At 36.4% G+C, this 15560-nt stretch overlaps 1 protein-coding gene across 1 annotated transcript; it reads right to left on the minus strand.

The window, feature by feature from the left end:
- Positions 1-349: 349 nt before the first annotated feature.
- LOC138897227 (uncharacterized) lies at positions 350-3417 on the minus strand. The gene is made up of 6 exons (XM_070183190.1): positions 3241-3417; positions 2540-3136; positions 1935-2497; positions 1416-1863; positions 1188-1369; positions 350-944 (listed from the first exon to the last, which is right to left on the minus strand). The coding sequence occupies exons 1-6, from the start codon at positions 3415-3417 to the stop codon at positions 350-352; spliced, it is 2562 nt and encodes an 853-aa protein (XP_070039291.1).
- Positions 3418-15560: the final 12143 nt, after the last annotated feature.

Genomic DNA, 15560 nt, shown 5'->3' on the forward strand with positions numbered 1-15560 from the left:
ATTTTAAATTGTTGAAACTAGAGGTACCACCTTGCTAGTCGATCACTGATGACAGGTTTTGACATCACGAACTTGATGGGATTTGCTTTATAAATAAGACAAATGACATGAGCTTGAAAGTAGTGCTTTAACTTTTTGATTGAGAGACTAATTCCAAACATAATTTTTTGATTGGTGAATAATTCAGCTCATTTGGTGTCATCATCCTGCTCAAGTAGTAAAGGAAGCTTTCTTTACCTTCACTATTTTCTTGGGTCAACAACGCTCCAACAGAACTTTCTTGTGCTGAAATATATAGTATCAACGGCTTTCCAGGTATAGGGGATGCCAAAACTGGAGACTTCATCAATTAAGTTTTGATACTTTCAAAGACATTGCTACAAGCATGGTCCCACTTGAAAGGAACGCCTTTCTTCATGAGACGACTGAATGGTTGGCACCTCCCATATAGGTTTGAGATGAATCTCCTAAGGTATGCTAGATTTCTTTGCAGACTTTTCAATTCATGAATATCGCGATGCTCGGGCATTTTCAAAATAGCATCCACTTTGGCTTGATCAATTTCGATCCCTCGATGTTGAATAATGAAACCAAGGGACTTTCCAGAAGTAACTCCAAAGGAGCATTTCAATGGATTCATCCTAGCTTGGTACCTCCAAAGAAACTCAAATACCATTCTCAAGTCTTTCAAGTGGTCACTCCTCTTTCTCGATTTTACCACCAAGTCGTCAACATAACATTCAACATTCTTATCGAGAAGGTCATAAAACTTATTCTGCATATCCCTTTGGTAAGTAGCACCAACATTTTTCAATCCAAAAGGCATTACCTTGTAGTAATAAATACCCTTTGGGGTGAGGAATGCAGTAAGCTCTTTATCTTTTGGTGCCATGCGAATTTCGTTATAGCTTGATGAACCATCCATGAATGACATTGCCTCGTACCTAGTGGTAGAATCAATCATAAGCTCTGTAATAGGAAGCAAGAATTCATCCTTAGGGCATGCATTATTGAAATCCCTAAAGTCAACACACACTCAGATTTGGCCATTCTTCTTTCTCACGGGAACAATACTTGAAACCCATATTGGGTATTTAACTTCACGAATAAAGCCAGCTTCAATGAGTTTGTTAACTTCACTTTCGATCAAGGGAACCAAGTCCAGCCTAAAACGCCTTTGGGCTTACTTAACAAGACGAGTGCCATTCTTGATTGCAAGGTGATGAATTGCTACTTTAGGATCCAAGCCAGGCATCTCTTTGTAACTCCAAGCAAAGACATCCTTGAACTTCTTGAGTAACTCGATATAAGTGCTTTCTTCATTGATTGCTAGTAAAGCACTTAGGTAAGTGGGCCTTTGGTTCTTCATCTGTGCCAAGGTTAACTTCTTTTAAGGAATTAATCATTGCCTTCACCCCTTCTTCAAGTTCAGGGAGAGCATCTTTCGCATCCTCATCTTCTTGAGGGTTTCCATCATTGAAAGATATGTGGTAACACGGTAAAACATCCTCCAATTTCTCATTATCCTCCATTAGAGATGGAACACCATTCTCGCCTTGTGCAGTAACATGATACGAAGAACCCACACTTTTTTCGTCTTCGTCACGTTCCTTACAGTAGACCACAATATATGGCTTTACCTTCAGTACTTCTTTACATGAAACCACAAGTTTTGTTTGTTGACTCATTCTAGAAGGAACCAAACTTTGGAAATCCTTAGAGATCTTCTGGATTCTGGGCGAAGCGGATGTTATTATGATTTGATAATTTCTCTGGAACTTGTTCCCCTTCTTTAATGGACCCAATCTCTCAAATATGGAAGTCCTCACAGTTGATTTTCCAAGTCGATCAAAGATAGAAGGCCTGTTAGAAGTGGCAGATTCATCTTCTACAGTGATATAATTGTTGCTTGCCCTTCTTATAGAGATGCGAACTGGCGAAGGTTGCTTGTATCCCAAACCTTAATGTGGTTGCCTCGTAGCAGCTTCTGACGTGAACTTCCCTTATTTTGACGGTTCATTGGGATTATATCCAGCATTTGCAAATAGCCTGTGTAAGCATTAGGATCAAAGCCTTTATTTGTACGCTTCGTAGGGAGTGCCACATTCTGCAAATGGTTTTGGGACACAAACCCTGCAAGTAGCATATAGGGCAACTTTACTGCCTCAATTCGTTTGATCAGAAGAGTTAACTCCCTTAGCATATTAGTTTGGAGTTTGGCTGATTCTCCTTCCTCTTTATTCTTTTTAGGGACATAGCGGAGTGCATAAGTTACTTTCTTGCCATAAGACACAATGTTCCCTCCATGCGATTTATTTGAGTTAGGGTCCACCTCAGCTCTCTTAGTCGTGGACTCGTCATTCTTGTCATTCATGACATCATCAGCTTTTAGCTCCTTCACAATACGGTTCTTCAAGTAGAACTTTGCATCGGGGAAGTGTGACTCAGCCTCAGTGAATGGCTCGTCATCAGAAACTATCTTTTTCTTGACTTTACCCTCGTAGTATTTCAAACATTAATGCTAGGTAGATGGAACCACTTTATTCTCATGTATCCAAGGCCTTCTAAGCAAGACGTTGTATGAAGTATTTGCATTGATCATATGCAGCCATGCACTTAATTGCATATCTTCAACGGTGATTCCCAACCTGATTGTACCTATGGCTCTTTGCCACCCTTGGTTGAATCCTTGAATCATCACACGACTTTTCGAGAGTTCGTTCATGGGAATACCAAGTTTTTTCACAGTGCGAATTAGCAAGATGTTCACTGAGGATCCTCCATCAACCAAAATTCGATTTACCCTTTCATCACGCATATAGCCAACTAGGTACAACAGGCGGTTATGAGGAGTGTCAACTAGTAGAAGATCGTCATTTGTGAACATAACGTTTTCCTTACAAGAATTAACTTCTTGAGGAATGGACTCAATGAGCTTTTCTGAAGATGGTGCCAATGGTAGTTCATCACTCTTTTCTTTCCCTTTTCCAGCATGACAACAAAAGGCCTCACTACCATCATGGGGAATCTTCGTGCAGAACCAATTTGTCAAGAACTCTTCCAAGGTCACTGGATGTCGTGGCTTTTGAGGGTGGTGCACCTCCACTTTTGCTTTCTTTAAATGCTTAACTGGATTCTATTGTTTTGGTCTTTTTACCATCATTATCCTTGTTGGTTGTTCTTTTGATTCTTTTTGTGTGCTTCTTACGTGGCGCCTTGGATGAGTCACCAACGTCCAACCTTCATCATCATCAGGCTGATCGACTTCAATCTTGTTGTTCTCCAGTAACTTTCATCTTTACTTTCTTTGAAACTACATAATTCATCTGGACCGAATGGACCAAAGGTGATAGAGACTTGGTTTGCGCTTGCTTTCTCATCTTCAAGCATGATTCCTTTTTCACGAGCCAAGTCCATAACTTTTTCCTTGAGACAAAGAACTTCTCCAGAGGAAGGCTCAAAAGTTGATGGTATTTGCAGTAATTTTGGTCATTCGTTTTCCCAGCTTTATTTGGTCGCTTCATCTCCGGAAGCTCAATGAGATTTAACTCGAGGAGTTTAACTCGAGGAGTTCTTCAAAAATAGCTGGCAGATCAGAATCCAAAAATGGGTACTCTTTCTCTTGCATTTATTTTAGAGTCAAATTTTCACTTGGCTTATCTTGAAAAGAAGTGGACTTCGTACTCTGCTTCTTGCTCGCCTTCTTTGTAAACTTCACATGTGATGTGTTGACATTCATAGCTTCTTTGTTTTTAGATTTGGGTACAAACTTTCTCCATTTCCTAACTTCTTGCTTGCCATTCCCCTTGTGAGGCTCATAGATAGGCATCCTTTCATTTCCAACGGAGGCCATGCTCAACTCCATGTCATAAGCGCGAGTCGCAAGTTCTTCAAATGTGCTAGGTTTTACACCTTCCAAGATGTAGTGCAGGCTCCAATGCATGCCTTGGATGCACATCTCTATGCCAGAAGCATCATTAAGCCTGTCTTTGCAGTTGAGGCTTGCATTCATCCAATGATTGATAAAGTCGATAACTAGTTCACCTTTTCGTTGACGAGTATTTGTAAGTTCTATCATACTAACAGTACGTCTCGTGCTATAAAAGCGATTGAGGAAATCTTGCTCTAGTTGATCCCAACTATCAATAGACCTAGCCTCGAGGTCTGTGTACTAATCAAAAGAATTTACTTTTAGTGAGCGGACAAACTATTTGACGAGGTAATCTCCATAAGTCCCATCATTGTTGCACGTCTCCACGAAGTGCGCCACATGTTGCTTTGAATTGCCTTTGCCATCAAACTGTTAAAATGTTGGAGGTTGATAGCCAGCAGTCATCTTTAACATATCGATCTTTGAAGTGTACGATTTTGCATAGGTAAGGGAAGACTTGGAAGAAACTTCATATTTGCTTTTTATAGTCCCTTCAATGAACTCCTTTAGTTGATTGATTGGAATCATCCCTTCCGAAGAGACTGGAATTTCCTTAGTGGAAGCAACTTATCGTGGGGGTGGTACCTGTCCCCAACTGGAGCTACTAATAGCTCCCCAACTGTTGTTCTGACAGGTGCTCTAGTCGTAGCACGTGCCCTTCCTCAACCTCTACCTCGGCCCCGGCCTCTTGCAACCCTAGTAGTATGTGTGGATGCCTGCACAGCTAACCCGGTAGCACGTGTCCTCACCATCTGTGAGAGAATAGAGATACAAAGGCTCAAATTCCAAATTCAACAAATTCCGCACGACAGGAAGGAAAGAAATGGAAATTTCCTAACAGTTCTGTAGCCTCTCGAAGTTAAGTACAGACGTCTCCGTACCGATTCGCAAGACTCTACTAGACTCGTTCGTGACTCGTAGAACCTATGAACCTAGAGCTCTGATACCAACTTGTCACGACCCAAAATCCCACCACAGGAGTCGTGATGGCACCTAGTCTCTAAGACTAGGTAAGCCGATTTTCATTGCATTTTTGAAGCCATTTTTTTTTAAAAAAAATTAAATAAGTAACCAAACCTAATAGCGGAAATAATTACAATATACAACCTCCCAAGACTGGTACTACTGAGTCACGAACTCTAATTGAATACATAGAATGATCACGAGGACCGAATATACAATACTGTTTGATTAAAAATTAACAGTACAATGAAATGGAAAGACTCCAAGGGACTGCGACAACCAAGAAGCTCTACCTTGAATCCTTACGATCCCGCTTTAATTCTTCTCAAGTCCAATAACTCCAATACATGGCTCTGCACAAAAATATGCTGAAGTGTAGAGTGAGCACACCACAGCGGTGCCCAGTAAGTATCAAGACTAACATCAATGGAGTACAGACGAGGTACAATCAAGACACTCACTAGTCTAATAACCTGTGCAATATAATATATAAAATAATAGAAAATAAATAATAATAAAGGCAGGATAAAACAACCAGTGATATGCACAACAGACAACAAGAACACTATTAATATCACTCAACAATTAATAAACACAATTACACCCAATTAAATTAAGCCGTTCAAATAAATATTTTTCACATAGTTCTTCCAGATAACTCTCTTTCAAATATAATTTTCTCAAATAATTATTTTTCAAATATAATTCTTTCAATAAATCTTTTCAAATACAATTTCCTCAAATAAATATCTTTCAAAATACGATTCTTTTATATAACACTTTCTATGTAAAAATCCTTCCAAATAAATATTTTGAATATAATTCTTTCAATTAAAAAGTCACCATGTGATACCTCATTTAAAAATCATCAAAATATAGGTCTCAGCTTATTTTCGTATTTCTACGGCACCTCGTGCCCATAATTAAATCATTATATTTGTCCGGCACTTCATGCCCTCATTTCATATCACAACTGCACGGACAATTCACGTGCCAAATATCATTATCATTTTATCACGGTACCTCGTGCCCACATTTTATATCACAACTACACGAAAAATTCATGTGCCAATATCCCAGTCTCATATCAAAATTCACGGCACCTCGTGCCCACATTTCATTTTATAAACCGCCTGGCAATAGCCACAGGCTCTCAATTTCAACATAAATTAGATTATTATCAATTTACTAACAACAAGACAAGTTGCACAAGGTATAAAATAAACACAAGAAAATTACAACATCACATAAAAATTGTCAACACTACAACCCCACATCATTACATATCGTCCCTGATAATAGCCACCCTTATCGCTCCTATAGCCACCCTTATCGCTCCGCCCAGACAATATCAATAGCCACTTTTATCGCTCATATTGCCACCCTTATCGCTCCTATAGCCACCCTTATCGCTCCGCCCAGACAATATCAATAGCCAACAAACACAACAGTGAAATGCCACCCTTATAACCACATAACATCAACGGTGAAATGCCATACTTATCTCCCCAAAATAGCAACTCACACAACACAACAATTTACATGGAAAATTATCACAACATAACAAAAATTAATTCATATCACAATTTGCCCAATGGCCATAACCAAATTTCAAAGCTACAATCAAGTCAATTATTTTTACAGAAAATAGCCAAATGATCCACACAATGTGTACAACACTCAAAAATAATCAATAGAGATAGAAATTACTCAACATAAAGTAAAGTCTTCATAAAAGATCAAATTTTTAATAATTTTATAAACACCTCTTCTTAAGCTCATTTAGTTAATAATTTGCAAAGGGGAAATCCAAAATGGAATTAAATTCCAATAATTATCAAGCCAGCAAATTCACGAAATTTCATAAATAATCAAATAACAATCACATCATATTGTCATATAACAACAAAGTCAACAACAAGAGTTTAGGCACAACAAGTAGATGATTAAATATATGCCAACCATTATTCAATTTACTACACCATATGTTCAAGACTTTAATTCCATAAAATTTGCACATATAAATCAAGTACGTACTCGTCACCTCGCGTACATAGTTTTCAATTACCCAAGTTGCACATAAGACTCAATGCTTAAGGGGAATTTTCCCCACTCGAGGTTAAGCAAGACACTTACCTTTTTGAAGTTAGGCCGATATTCCAAAATAGCCTTCTTGCTTGAATTGACCTCCGGACAGCTCAAATCTATCCAAATTAATTGTATAACTCCATTAAAATTCGTCGGAAACAATTTCGGATAATAATATGTCAACTTAAAAATTTATTCCAATAAGTTAACAAAAGTCAACGCGGGACCCGCCTCTCGGAATCCGACAAAATTTTCATAAAATCCGAACACCCATTCCGATACGAGTTTAACCATACCAATATTATCGAATTCCAATAATAAATCGACCTCCAAATCTTAAATTTTTATTTTTGGAAGATTTTACAAAAATCTTGATTTTTCTTCCATTAAATCCGAATTAAATGATGGATTCAAAGACACAATTATGGAAATTAATCAAAACTGGATAAGAATTATTTACCCCAAATACCGACGCAAGAATCTCTCCAAAAATCGCCTTCTACCGAGCTCCCACTTTGATTTTGAGTTATGAACTCAAACCCCCGTTTTTGGGACTTTTAATTCTGCCCAGATATACCTTCTTCGCATTTGCGACCATTCCTTCGCGTTCGCGAAGGCCAAAATCTAGTTGCCTCAAATCCTTCTTCGCGTTCGCATGACAAGCGTCGCGTTCGCGAAGGCCAACTGCTTCTGCCCCATCATTTCCTCTTCGCATTCGCGAAGTACTCGTCGTGTTCACGATGACCAGCTGACCAACTCCTTCGCGTTCGCGTTCGCGAAGGCCAAACGACCCTAGGCCCCTATCTTCCTTTACTTCTTCGCGTTCGCGTTGCCTGGGCCGCATTCGTGAAGGCTTGCCCTGCTCCTTCTTCGCGTTCGCGAAGGACAAATCATCAGCCCCTCAAACTCTTCTTATCGAACGCGGGACTCCCTTCGCGTTCGTGAAAAAAGGAAACCAGACTTCAGCAACATCAGTCCAAACAACTCCAATTTGGTCCGAAACTACTCCGAAATACACTCGAGCCCCTCGGGACCCCATCCAATCATGCTAACCAGTCCCATAACATATCACGGACTCGCTCGAGGTTTCAAATCACATCAAATTACGTCGAAAATACAAATCGCACCACAAATCGAACTTATGAACTTCAAAAACTTCCAATTTCTAAAACTCGTGCCGAAACATATCAAACCAACCCGGAATAATGTCAAATTTTGCAGGCAAGTCCCAAATAATATAATGGAGTTGTTCCAACTCTCGAAATTGCATTCCAACCCCGATATCAAAAAGTCAACCCCCCGGTCAAACTTTCCAAAATTTTGAGTTTTGCCATTTCAAGCTTAATTTCACTACGGACCTCCAAGTAATTTTCCGGACACGTTCCTATGTCCAAAATCATCATACGGAGCTAACGAAACCGACGAAACTCCATTCCGGAGTCGTCTTCATACAGTTCCGACTACAGTCAAAATCCTAAGACTTAAGCTCCATCTTTAGGAACTAAGTGTCCCAAATCATTCCGAATCATCCGTAATTCAAACTCGACCACACACGCAGGTCATAATATATATTGCGAGTCTGCTCAAAATCTTAAGTCACTGAACGAGGCATAAATTCTTAAAATGACAAGTCGGGTCGTTATAATTAAGCCCAAGATACCGTCTTCTTAGAGGCCCAATTTGGTGCCACGTGTCAAATGACATGGCACGTCAAGTCAAATAGAAGAGCCAATAAGATCATGCCACGTGTCAAAATGACAAGGCATGTCAAGTCAAATTATAAGGCCAGTGAAACTGCACCACATGTGCAAGTAACATGTTCTGGACAATCAAATGCGGCATTGTTACACTTTAGTCTGATTGGTGAGAAAGAATTTATTCTTACCACAACCCCTCCCCCCTCACAACTATAAATAAGGGTCTTCATAACTCAAAAAAGGGGATCAAAAGTTACAACAAGAATACACAAGGGAGCTCATGGATCAAAGGCCATAATTCTGTGCAAACTGCAAGTGTTCAAGCATTCAAGCACTTCAAAATAAATTTCAAGTATTCAAGATCAAGAGCGAAGTCAAATCAAATACAAGGCGTTCAAGATCAAAGCTACTTGTTCGTGATAAAATTTGTGGCAACAATCAAAGCGTTCACGACGGATAAATCAAATTCAAATTCAAGATCAAGCTCAAAGACTCTTGAATTTATATTAGGAAAGTAGAATCAGAGGATTCATAGAGATTGTAACACTCAAACATTTGAAATCAAATACAACGATTGTTGCAATATTTTTTTGTCTTGATTATATTTTCTTGTCGCAATTTATTATCTACACTTAGGAGTGGCAAATGGGCGGGTCGGGTTGGATATGGTTCGGGTTGAAAACGGGTAATAAAAATAGATAAATTATCTGACCCGACCCATATTTAATACGGATAAAAAATAAGTTAACCGACGGATAATATGGGTAACCATATTATCCATGACTTCTTGAATGTGATCACTTTTGGGAGAATTCCTAGTCTTCCAAACTTGAGGAACCCCAAATTTGAGGCTTTACAAATGTAAAAGTTAAACTCATTAGATATCCATTAGTTACCCATTGGTTATCCATTTTATAAATGGATAATATGATTCTTATCCATATTTGACCCATTTTTAAAAAGTTTATTATCCAATTTATTTTTTAGTTGACTAGCTTCTTGGCATGTGCGTTGCACGTATACCTGTTAATCGGGCCAGGCTGACCCGTTTACAACCCGATTCAGCCCGGTACTGTAGCGTGGGGGGCGGGCTGGGACGGGTTGGACGGGAAGCGGGTTTCAAACGAACGGTTTTTTGATATCGGTGCACCGGAACCCGCTAAGCCCGTTAACGGATTTTTAACGGGCTACAGCCTGGTTCAGCCCGTTTTTAACGGGTTTTTTTTAGACCGTTGCTAACGGTCAAATTCAAATATTGCAAATTATCCTACTATTGCAAATGATTTAGTTCATATTGCTGAAATTTCTCTTTTACTACATAATTTGAAGAAGAAAGAAGGATATACTTCTGTTGTTGAATCTATGCTAGATAAGTTTAAAAAATATTTCTACCCAATTCCCCCTATTTACCTAATTGGTGCTATTTTAAACCCTTCTATCAAAATGACCACTTGTTGCCAATTAATCACTGCTTTATATTCTTATATGGATATTGGACCAACTGAAACTCCTGATATTGACACTTGTATTTCTGATCTACACAAACATTTAGAAACATTATATAATTATTATGCTAACATTGTTGATGCTTCTTCTATTGTAGATGCAAATATTCCTTCTTCTGTAGCAACGCTTTGAAAATTTTAGTGTGATTCAGAGATTGGATAAGATCAGAACGACGAAATCAAGGGCGTGACGAGGTAGATGAAGCGGAGGACCAAGAAATTGAGATATAATGGTTTATGGTTCTGATTCAACCAATGCCGGAAATTAAGAACCGCATGTTGACATGGATGAACTTACAAAAATGATGCAAAGAATGTGATGTACTATTTCTTTTTTTTATAATTGTTGTAAACTTTTAATTTGCAAGTTCAAAAATAACAAAATCAAAAAAGAACTTGCAACTTAATTTGAAGTATTATATATTATTCAATAAAAATATCAAATGAAAGTTTTCGGAGCTTGATTCTTACATATTGCCTATTGGTCTTATTAAATAATATTTTGTAGCCACTTACTTTCAAATTTTAATTTTAAAATTATAAAATTTAAATTTTAAATTTAAAACTTTAAACTTCAAAGTTTAATTCTAAGCCTTAAAAGTTTGCAAATACTTAAGTATCAATAACATTGAATAAGAAAAATAAAATTTACTTTAAAAAAAAAATTGCACGGCCCGCTAACAGCCCTCTAAGCCCGAACCCGGACGGATAAAAAAAAATCCGAAAAAGTACAACCCGCTAACAGCCCGCAACGTTAAACGGACGGACTGGATTTTTTTTGTGTCCAGCCCGTCCCAGCCCGCCCATTAAACACCCATAGTTGCACGTGAATGCCGAGTCATATAGTATACAGTTTTGTAAAATAATATTAATATTTTTAAGATAAAATTTTGAGTAAATAATTATACATGACATAGTAAAAGATAACTTTGATCAATCAAGACTACTAATGAAGATGAACTATCAAAATTAACATAGATAAATGTGACTAAACACTGAAAGTTCATTTGAAATAATTTGTAAGCAGACAATTACCTTAAGTTAAACATTAACTCCATTACCGATTCAAACCTTTTCATATAAAGGATGTTGACTAAAGGAGCCAAATTTCTTTAAAAGAAATAATGCCAGACATTTCACGGCAAATCCATGTACTAATACTAAATAATAAATATTCTACTTAATTGTGATTTTTTAAATACTTTTTCTCTATTTAATTGTTGGTTGGCTTTTGTTTTTTTGGAACTTCATAAGTACTATTTTAATCGTTTCAATTTATTGACACATTTTTCTTATTAGTCCGCTCCAAAAAGAAATAATATATTTCTAATTTAAAAATAATTTAATTTTAAACTTTCTATTTTACTCTTTTTACTCTTAATGAGAAGTTTTTATAGCCAAAAAATTATCATACCCCACAAAGCTTTTATCCTTCAAGCTTTTAAGCTCATAAGTTTTAAAAAATTTATTTTTTAAACTTCAAGTAATTTTTATGTTTCCTTTAATTGTGGCCTTCTTCATTAACATCCACTCTTCATTTGTGCCTTCTGATATCTATCGCCTTTCACCTTAAACATGTACATACCAAGTCCAAATACAATGTCACATAATGGTAAAATATTGGATATATTTAAGATTATTGCAACATAAGCAATCAACACTTTTGTGACGGTGCAATTATAACATTAACTTGATATTTTTAGATAATATATTTCTCACAAAAAATATTTTTCTTCATATGAAACTAAAAAAAGTTAGCAAGATTGGACAATTCAAAGTGAGAAAATTTTAATTTTGTGAAACATGAGTGAATAACTCATAATTTAATAAATCAGAAATATTAAGCAGTGTCACACACATCAATAATATTTTACTTATCAAATATTGGGAGTACTCAGTCAATAGTCATCATCTTTTAAAAGGTGTATGAATTAAGAGAGTTAGATCATTCCTACTAAATTATTAAAAAAAACCTAAATCTGGCTTCAGAGCCGACATGACAATACTTTTATTTCTATATAGTTATTTAGTAATGAACAAACCATCCGCCATGAGGTATTCTTTTACAATATAAATGCTGTCAAAGGACATAAGAAGAATATAGTGTATGAGTTTATTTCATTGGATGTCACAATTTTCCAAATTCCAACTCACGTTTTGGTCAAATAGGTTACCATATCTTCCAAAAAGTCCATACTTGCCATTATACGTAGGAGCTGTTAATTTTTTTTAGCTTGAGAAGGATTGACCACAGTTTCAATCTACGGTCACTTGAGAGAATCAACCTTTTAAGTAAAATATGTTAATGTGTTACATAAAGTTAATCAATGAATTAAGATATGTGTCGACGCCTATGAAACTGGATTGAATGACCAACTTGGATTTACTATTGGATCGGACTACAATAAAATAAATGTGTAAATTAAATATTTGGTTTTCAAGATCTTTTTTCAAACATGACAATGATAACATAACACACTTCTCTTAGGCATCTCTAAGATTTAAGCACACAACTCATTCAGAAAGGAAATAAATGTATAAAAAAAGCTGTAGCAAGTTGTCTATGTAGAGTTCAATACCCATCATTCTTGCTAATTTTGTTCAACTTATTTTGTCATTTTTCATTCAATGTACCACGCTCCTTAGATGGTGGTCTAAATAATATTTTTGTAAGAAAAAAATACAAATTTACAATAAAATAAATATCATCTCACTACAAGAAAACAGGACATTAGCTATGGAATTTAGCTTGGATACACATATCCCTAGCTAATATGCACCTTTAGCTAGGAATTTAGCTAGAAAAGTCACATTTCCTTGCAAATATTTTCGATTAAGAATCTAGTCATAATATAGATAGGAATTAGCTAGGGACCATTCTTTGCTAAAACATAGCTAGAGATTTTCCCAAGCCAAAGTTATAGCTAATTTTTAGCGGGAATCCTAATTTGGCGCTAAATTTTTCGTTGCTAAACTCTAGCTAAAAAGTAGCTAAGGAAGTTTCCTTGCCAAATCTATAGCTAAACTTTAGCGAAAAATTCCAATATGTTGCTAATCTTTTGTTTAGCTATGGACGAATCCAAGTTAATCTCAAGCAAATTATTATTATTATTATGGCAATTTATTAATTACGAATGTTTAAGTATGAAAATTTATCAAAATTGGCGTGCCCACAACCCACATATTTAAAATAATTTTTCTATGTATAATTAAAATGATGACTTTGTCCCGTCATTATTTGTTATCCTATATCACCATCCTAATTAAATTTGTGGAGAATTCATCTAGAATATCTTTTAGGAGATTTAGAAATGAAATACCTTTTCGTGAAAGAATCCAGATTAGCTAGCTAGCAGAAAGGTGTAGCTAATTTATAGCAATTAAAAATAAGTCCGTTGGCGCTTAAAATCTTTAGTAATATTATTTTAATAGAACTTTGTATCTCAAATCCTTAAAAACCGCTAAACATCCACGCACTCTTCCACGTCTCTTCATCCCTCTAAACTCGCAACTATCATCTTCTAATTCAGTGAAGGGAGGCAACTTGCTATCGCTGCCGCTTGTAAGCTTCTGGTAAGAATTTCTCTGGTACTTAAAGCATCTCTGCAAATAGGTCTTTTCGTGAGTGTTTAATTTATCGTGAGTGATCAATACCTTCCTAGCACCAGGAATTCTTGTCGTCGTTTAATTTAGCATTAACTATGAACTAAGAGAGAACAATTCCCCCAATGATTCATGTTTTCTATCTTATTATAGAACTGAACTTTCAATAATGTGATATAAGATGCTTCTACGTATATGTATTGTTTGTTTTCTGCTGATTATTAGATTGTTGTCCTAATATTTTTATTGAACAGCTATTTTCCGAGTTTGAGAAAAAAATAATAAAGATATATTGTTCCTATGGTTAACCAAGTAAAATTATTTCCAAAGAGGGCAACATGATAACCGAAGAAGAATGAAATTAATATAATCTTATATTTTTAATATATGATAGGGAAAAAAGAAGAAGCTTATGTGCCCTTTGTAAGTTTACTAGCAAACAAAGCTGAAGTGATATACTTTTTAAAATAAATAAACTCCACTTACAAACATGTGTTTAATAGAAAACAGAGGCAACCTCTACTAGTTCTCTTCTCTTTACTCTTCCAGATTTGGTGCTATCAATCTGTTTAAATTGGTGAACTCTTCCAGATTTGGTGCTATCAATCTGTTTAAATTGGTGAACTCTTCCAGATTTGGTGCTATCAATCTGCTTAAATTGGTGAAATAATTAATATATTATAAAGTACTCAAATAGTGTTTCTGTTTTGTCATTGTTTGATAGATAGGAAGCATGAGTCTTTAGAACTGATCGTATATGGATGTATAATAGACTAGTGCCTAGTCGAAAAGGAGTCACTACTGAGTTCCTAGAGGGTGTGCAGGGATTTGTAGAGTTTGCATTAATGCAACATGACTTCGTTTCTAATGGGAGTATAAGGTGTCCATGTTCAAGATGTAGAAACATTAGTGGGTTTCTTGAACCTCATGATGTTAGAGCACATCTGTACAAGCGCATGGTTTCATGCCTAACTATTATCAATGGGAATCATATGAGGAGCCTTTTGTAGCAATTTCTAGACCTCAACCTAGTAGGAATACAGAAAAAGAAATAGGTCCTGAGATAAGAGCAAAAAATATGATATGGCATTGAAAATCTCGTCGAGAACCTGGGGTAATGAGTCAAGATTACAGAGGTTATATATGTCAAGAAAGACTGCTGAAAATATGATATGGCATTGGAAATCTCGTCGAGAACCTGGGGTAATGAGTTATCCAAGTGATGGAGAGGCATGGAAAAAGTTTGACCAGTGCCATTCTGGCTTTGCAGCTGAGCCTCGAAATATTAGGCTTGGACTTGCAACTGATGGGTTTAGTCCATATGGGCAGATGGCCCATTCTTATTCTTGTTGGCCAGTAATCATTATACCATACAATCTTCCACTCGGAATGTGTATGAGTAGCCCGTACATGTTCTTAAGTCTTCTCATTCCTGGTCCAAAAAGTCCCGAAAAGAATAGACTTGTACTTACAACCTCTTATTGATAAATTGAAGCAATTATGGGTTGATGGGGGTTGAGACTTATGACTCTTATAAAAAATAAAATTTTCAAATGCGAGTTGCACTTATGTGGACTATCAATGACTTCCGAACTTATGGAATGTTGTCTGGCTAGAGCACCCATGGTCATTTGGCATGCCCTTATTGTATGGGAAAAAGTAAGGCGTTTCACTTAAAGGATGGAAGAAAAGCTTTATTTTTTGATTGTCATCGTCAATTTTTGCCAATAGGTCATTCATTTCGCAGGGATAAAAAATTATTTTTAAAAGGAA

This window comes from Nicotiana tomentosiformis, chromosome 8 (genome assembly GCF_000390325.3).
Source record: "Nicotiana tomentosiformis chromosome 8, ASM39032v3, whole genome shotgun sequence".
Classification (NCBI taxonomy): Eukaryota; Viridiplantae; Streptophyta; class Magnoliopsida; order Solanales; family Solanaceae; genus Nicotiana; species Nicotiana tomentosiformis.

Bases quoted from the DNA above. Each gene is read 5' to 3' on its own strand.
- LOC138897227 (XM_070183190.1), bottom strand. From the start codon at position 3,417: ATGGACTTGGCTCGTGAAAAAGGAATCATGCTTGAAGATGAGAAAGCA. The intron at 2,498-2,539 runs GTGGTTCCATCT...AAATACTACGAG, and splicing joins CTTGGATACATGAGAATAAA to GGTAAAGTCAAGAAAAAGAT. The intron at 945-1,187 runs GTAAGCCCAAAG...TTCTACCACTAG, and splicing joins AATGGCACTCGTCTTGTTAA to GTACGAGGCAATGTCATTCA.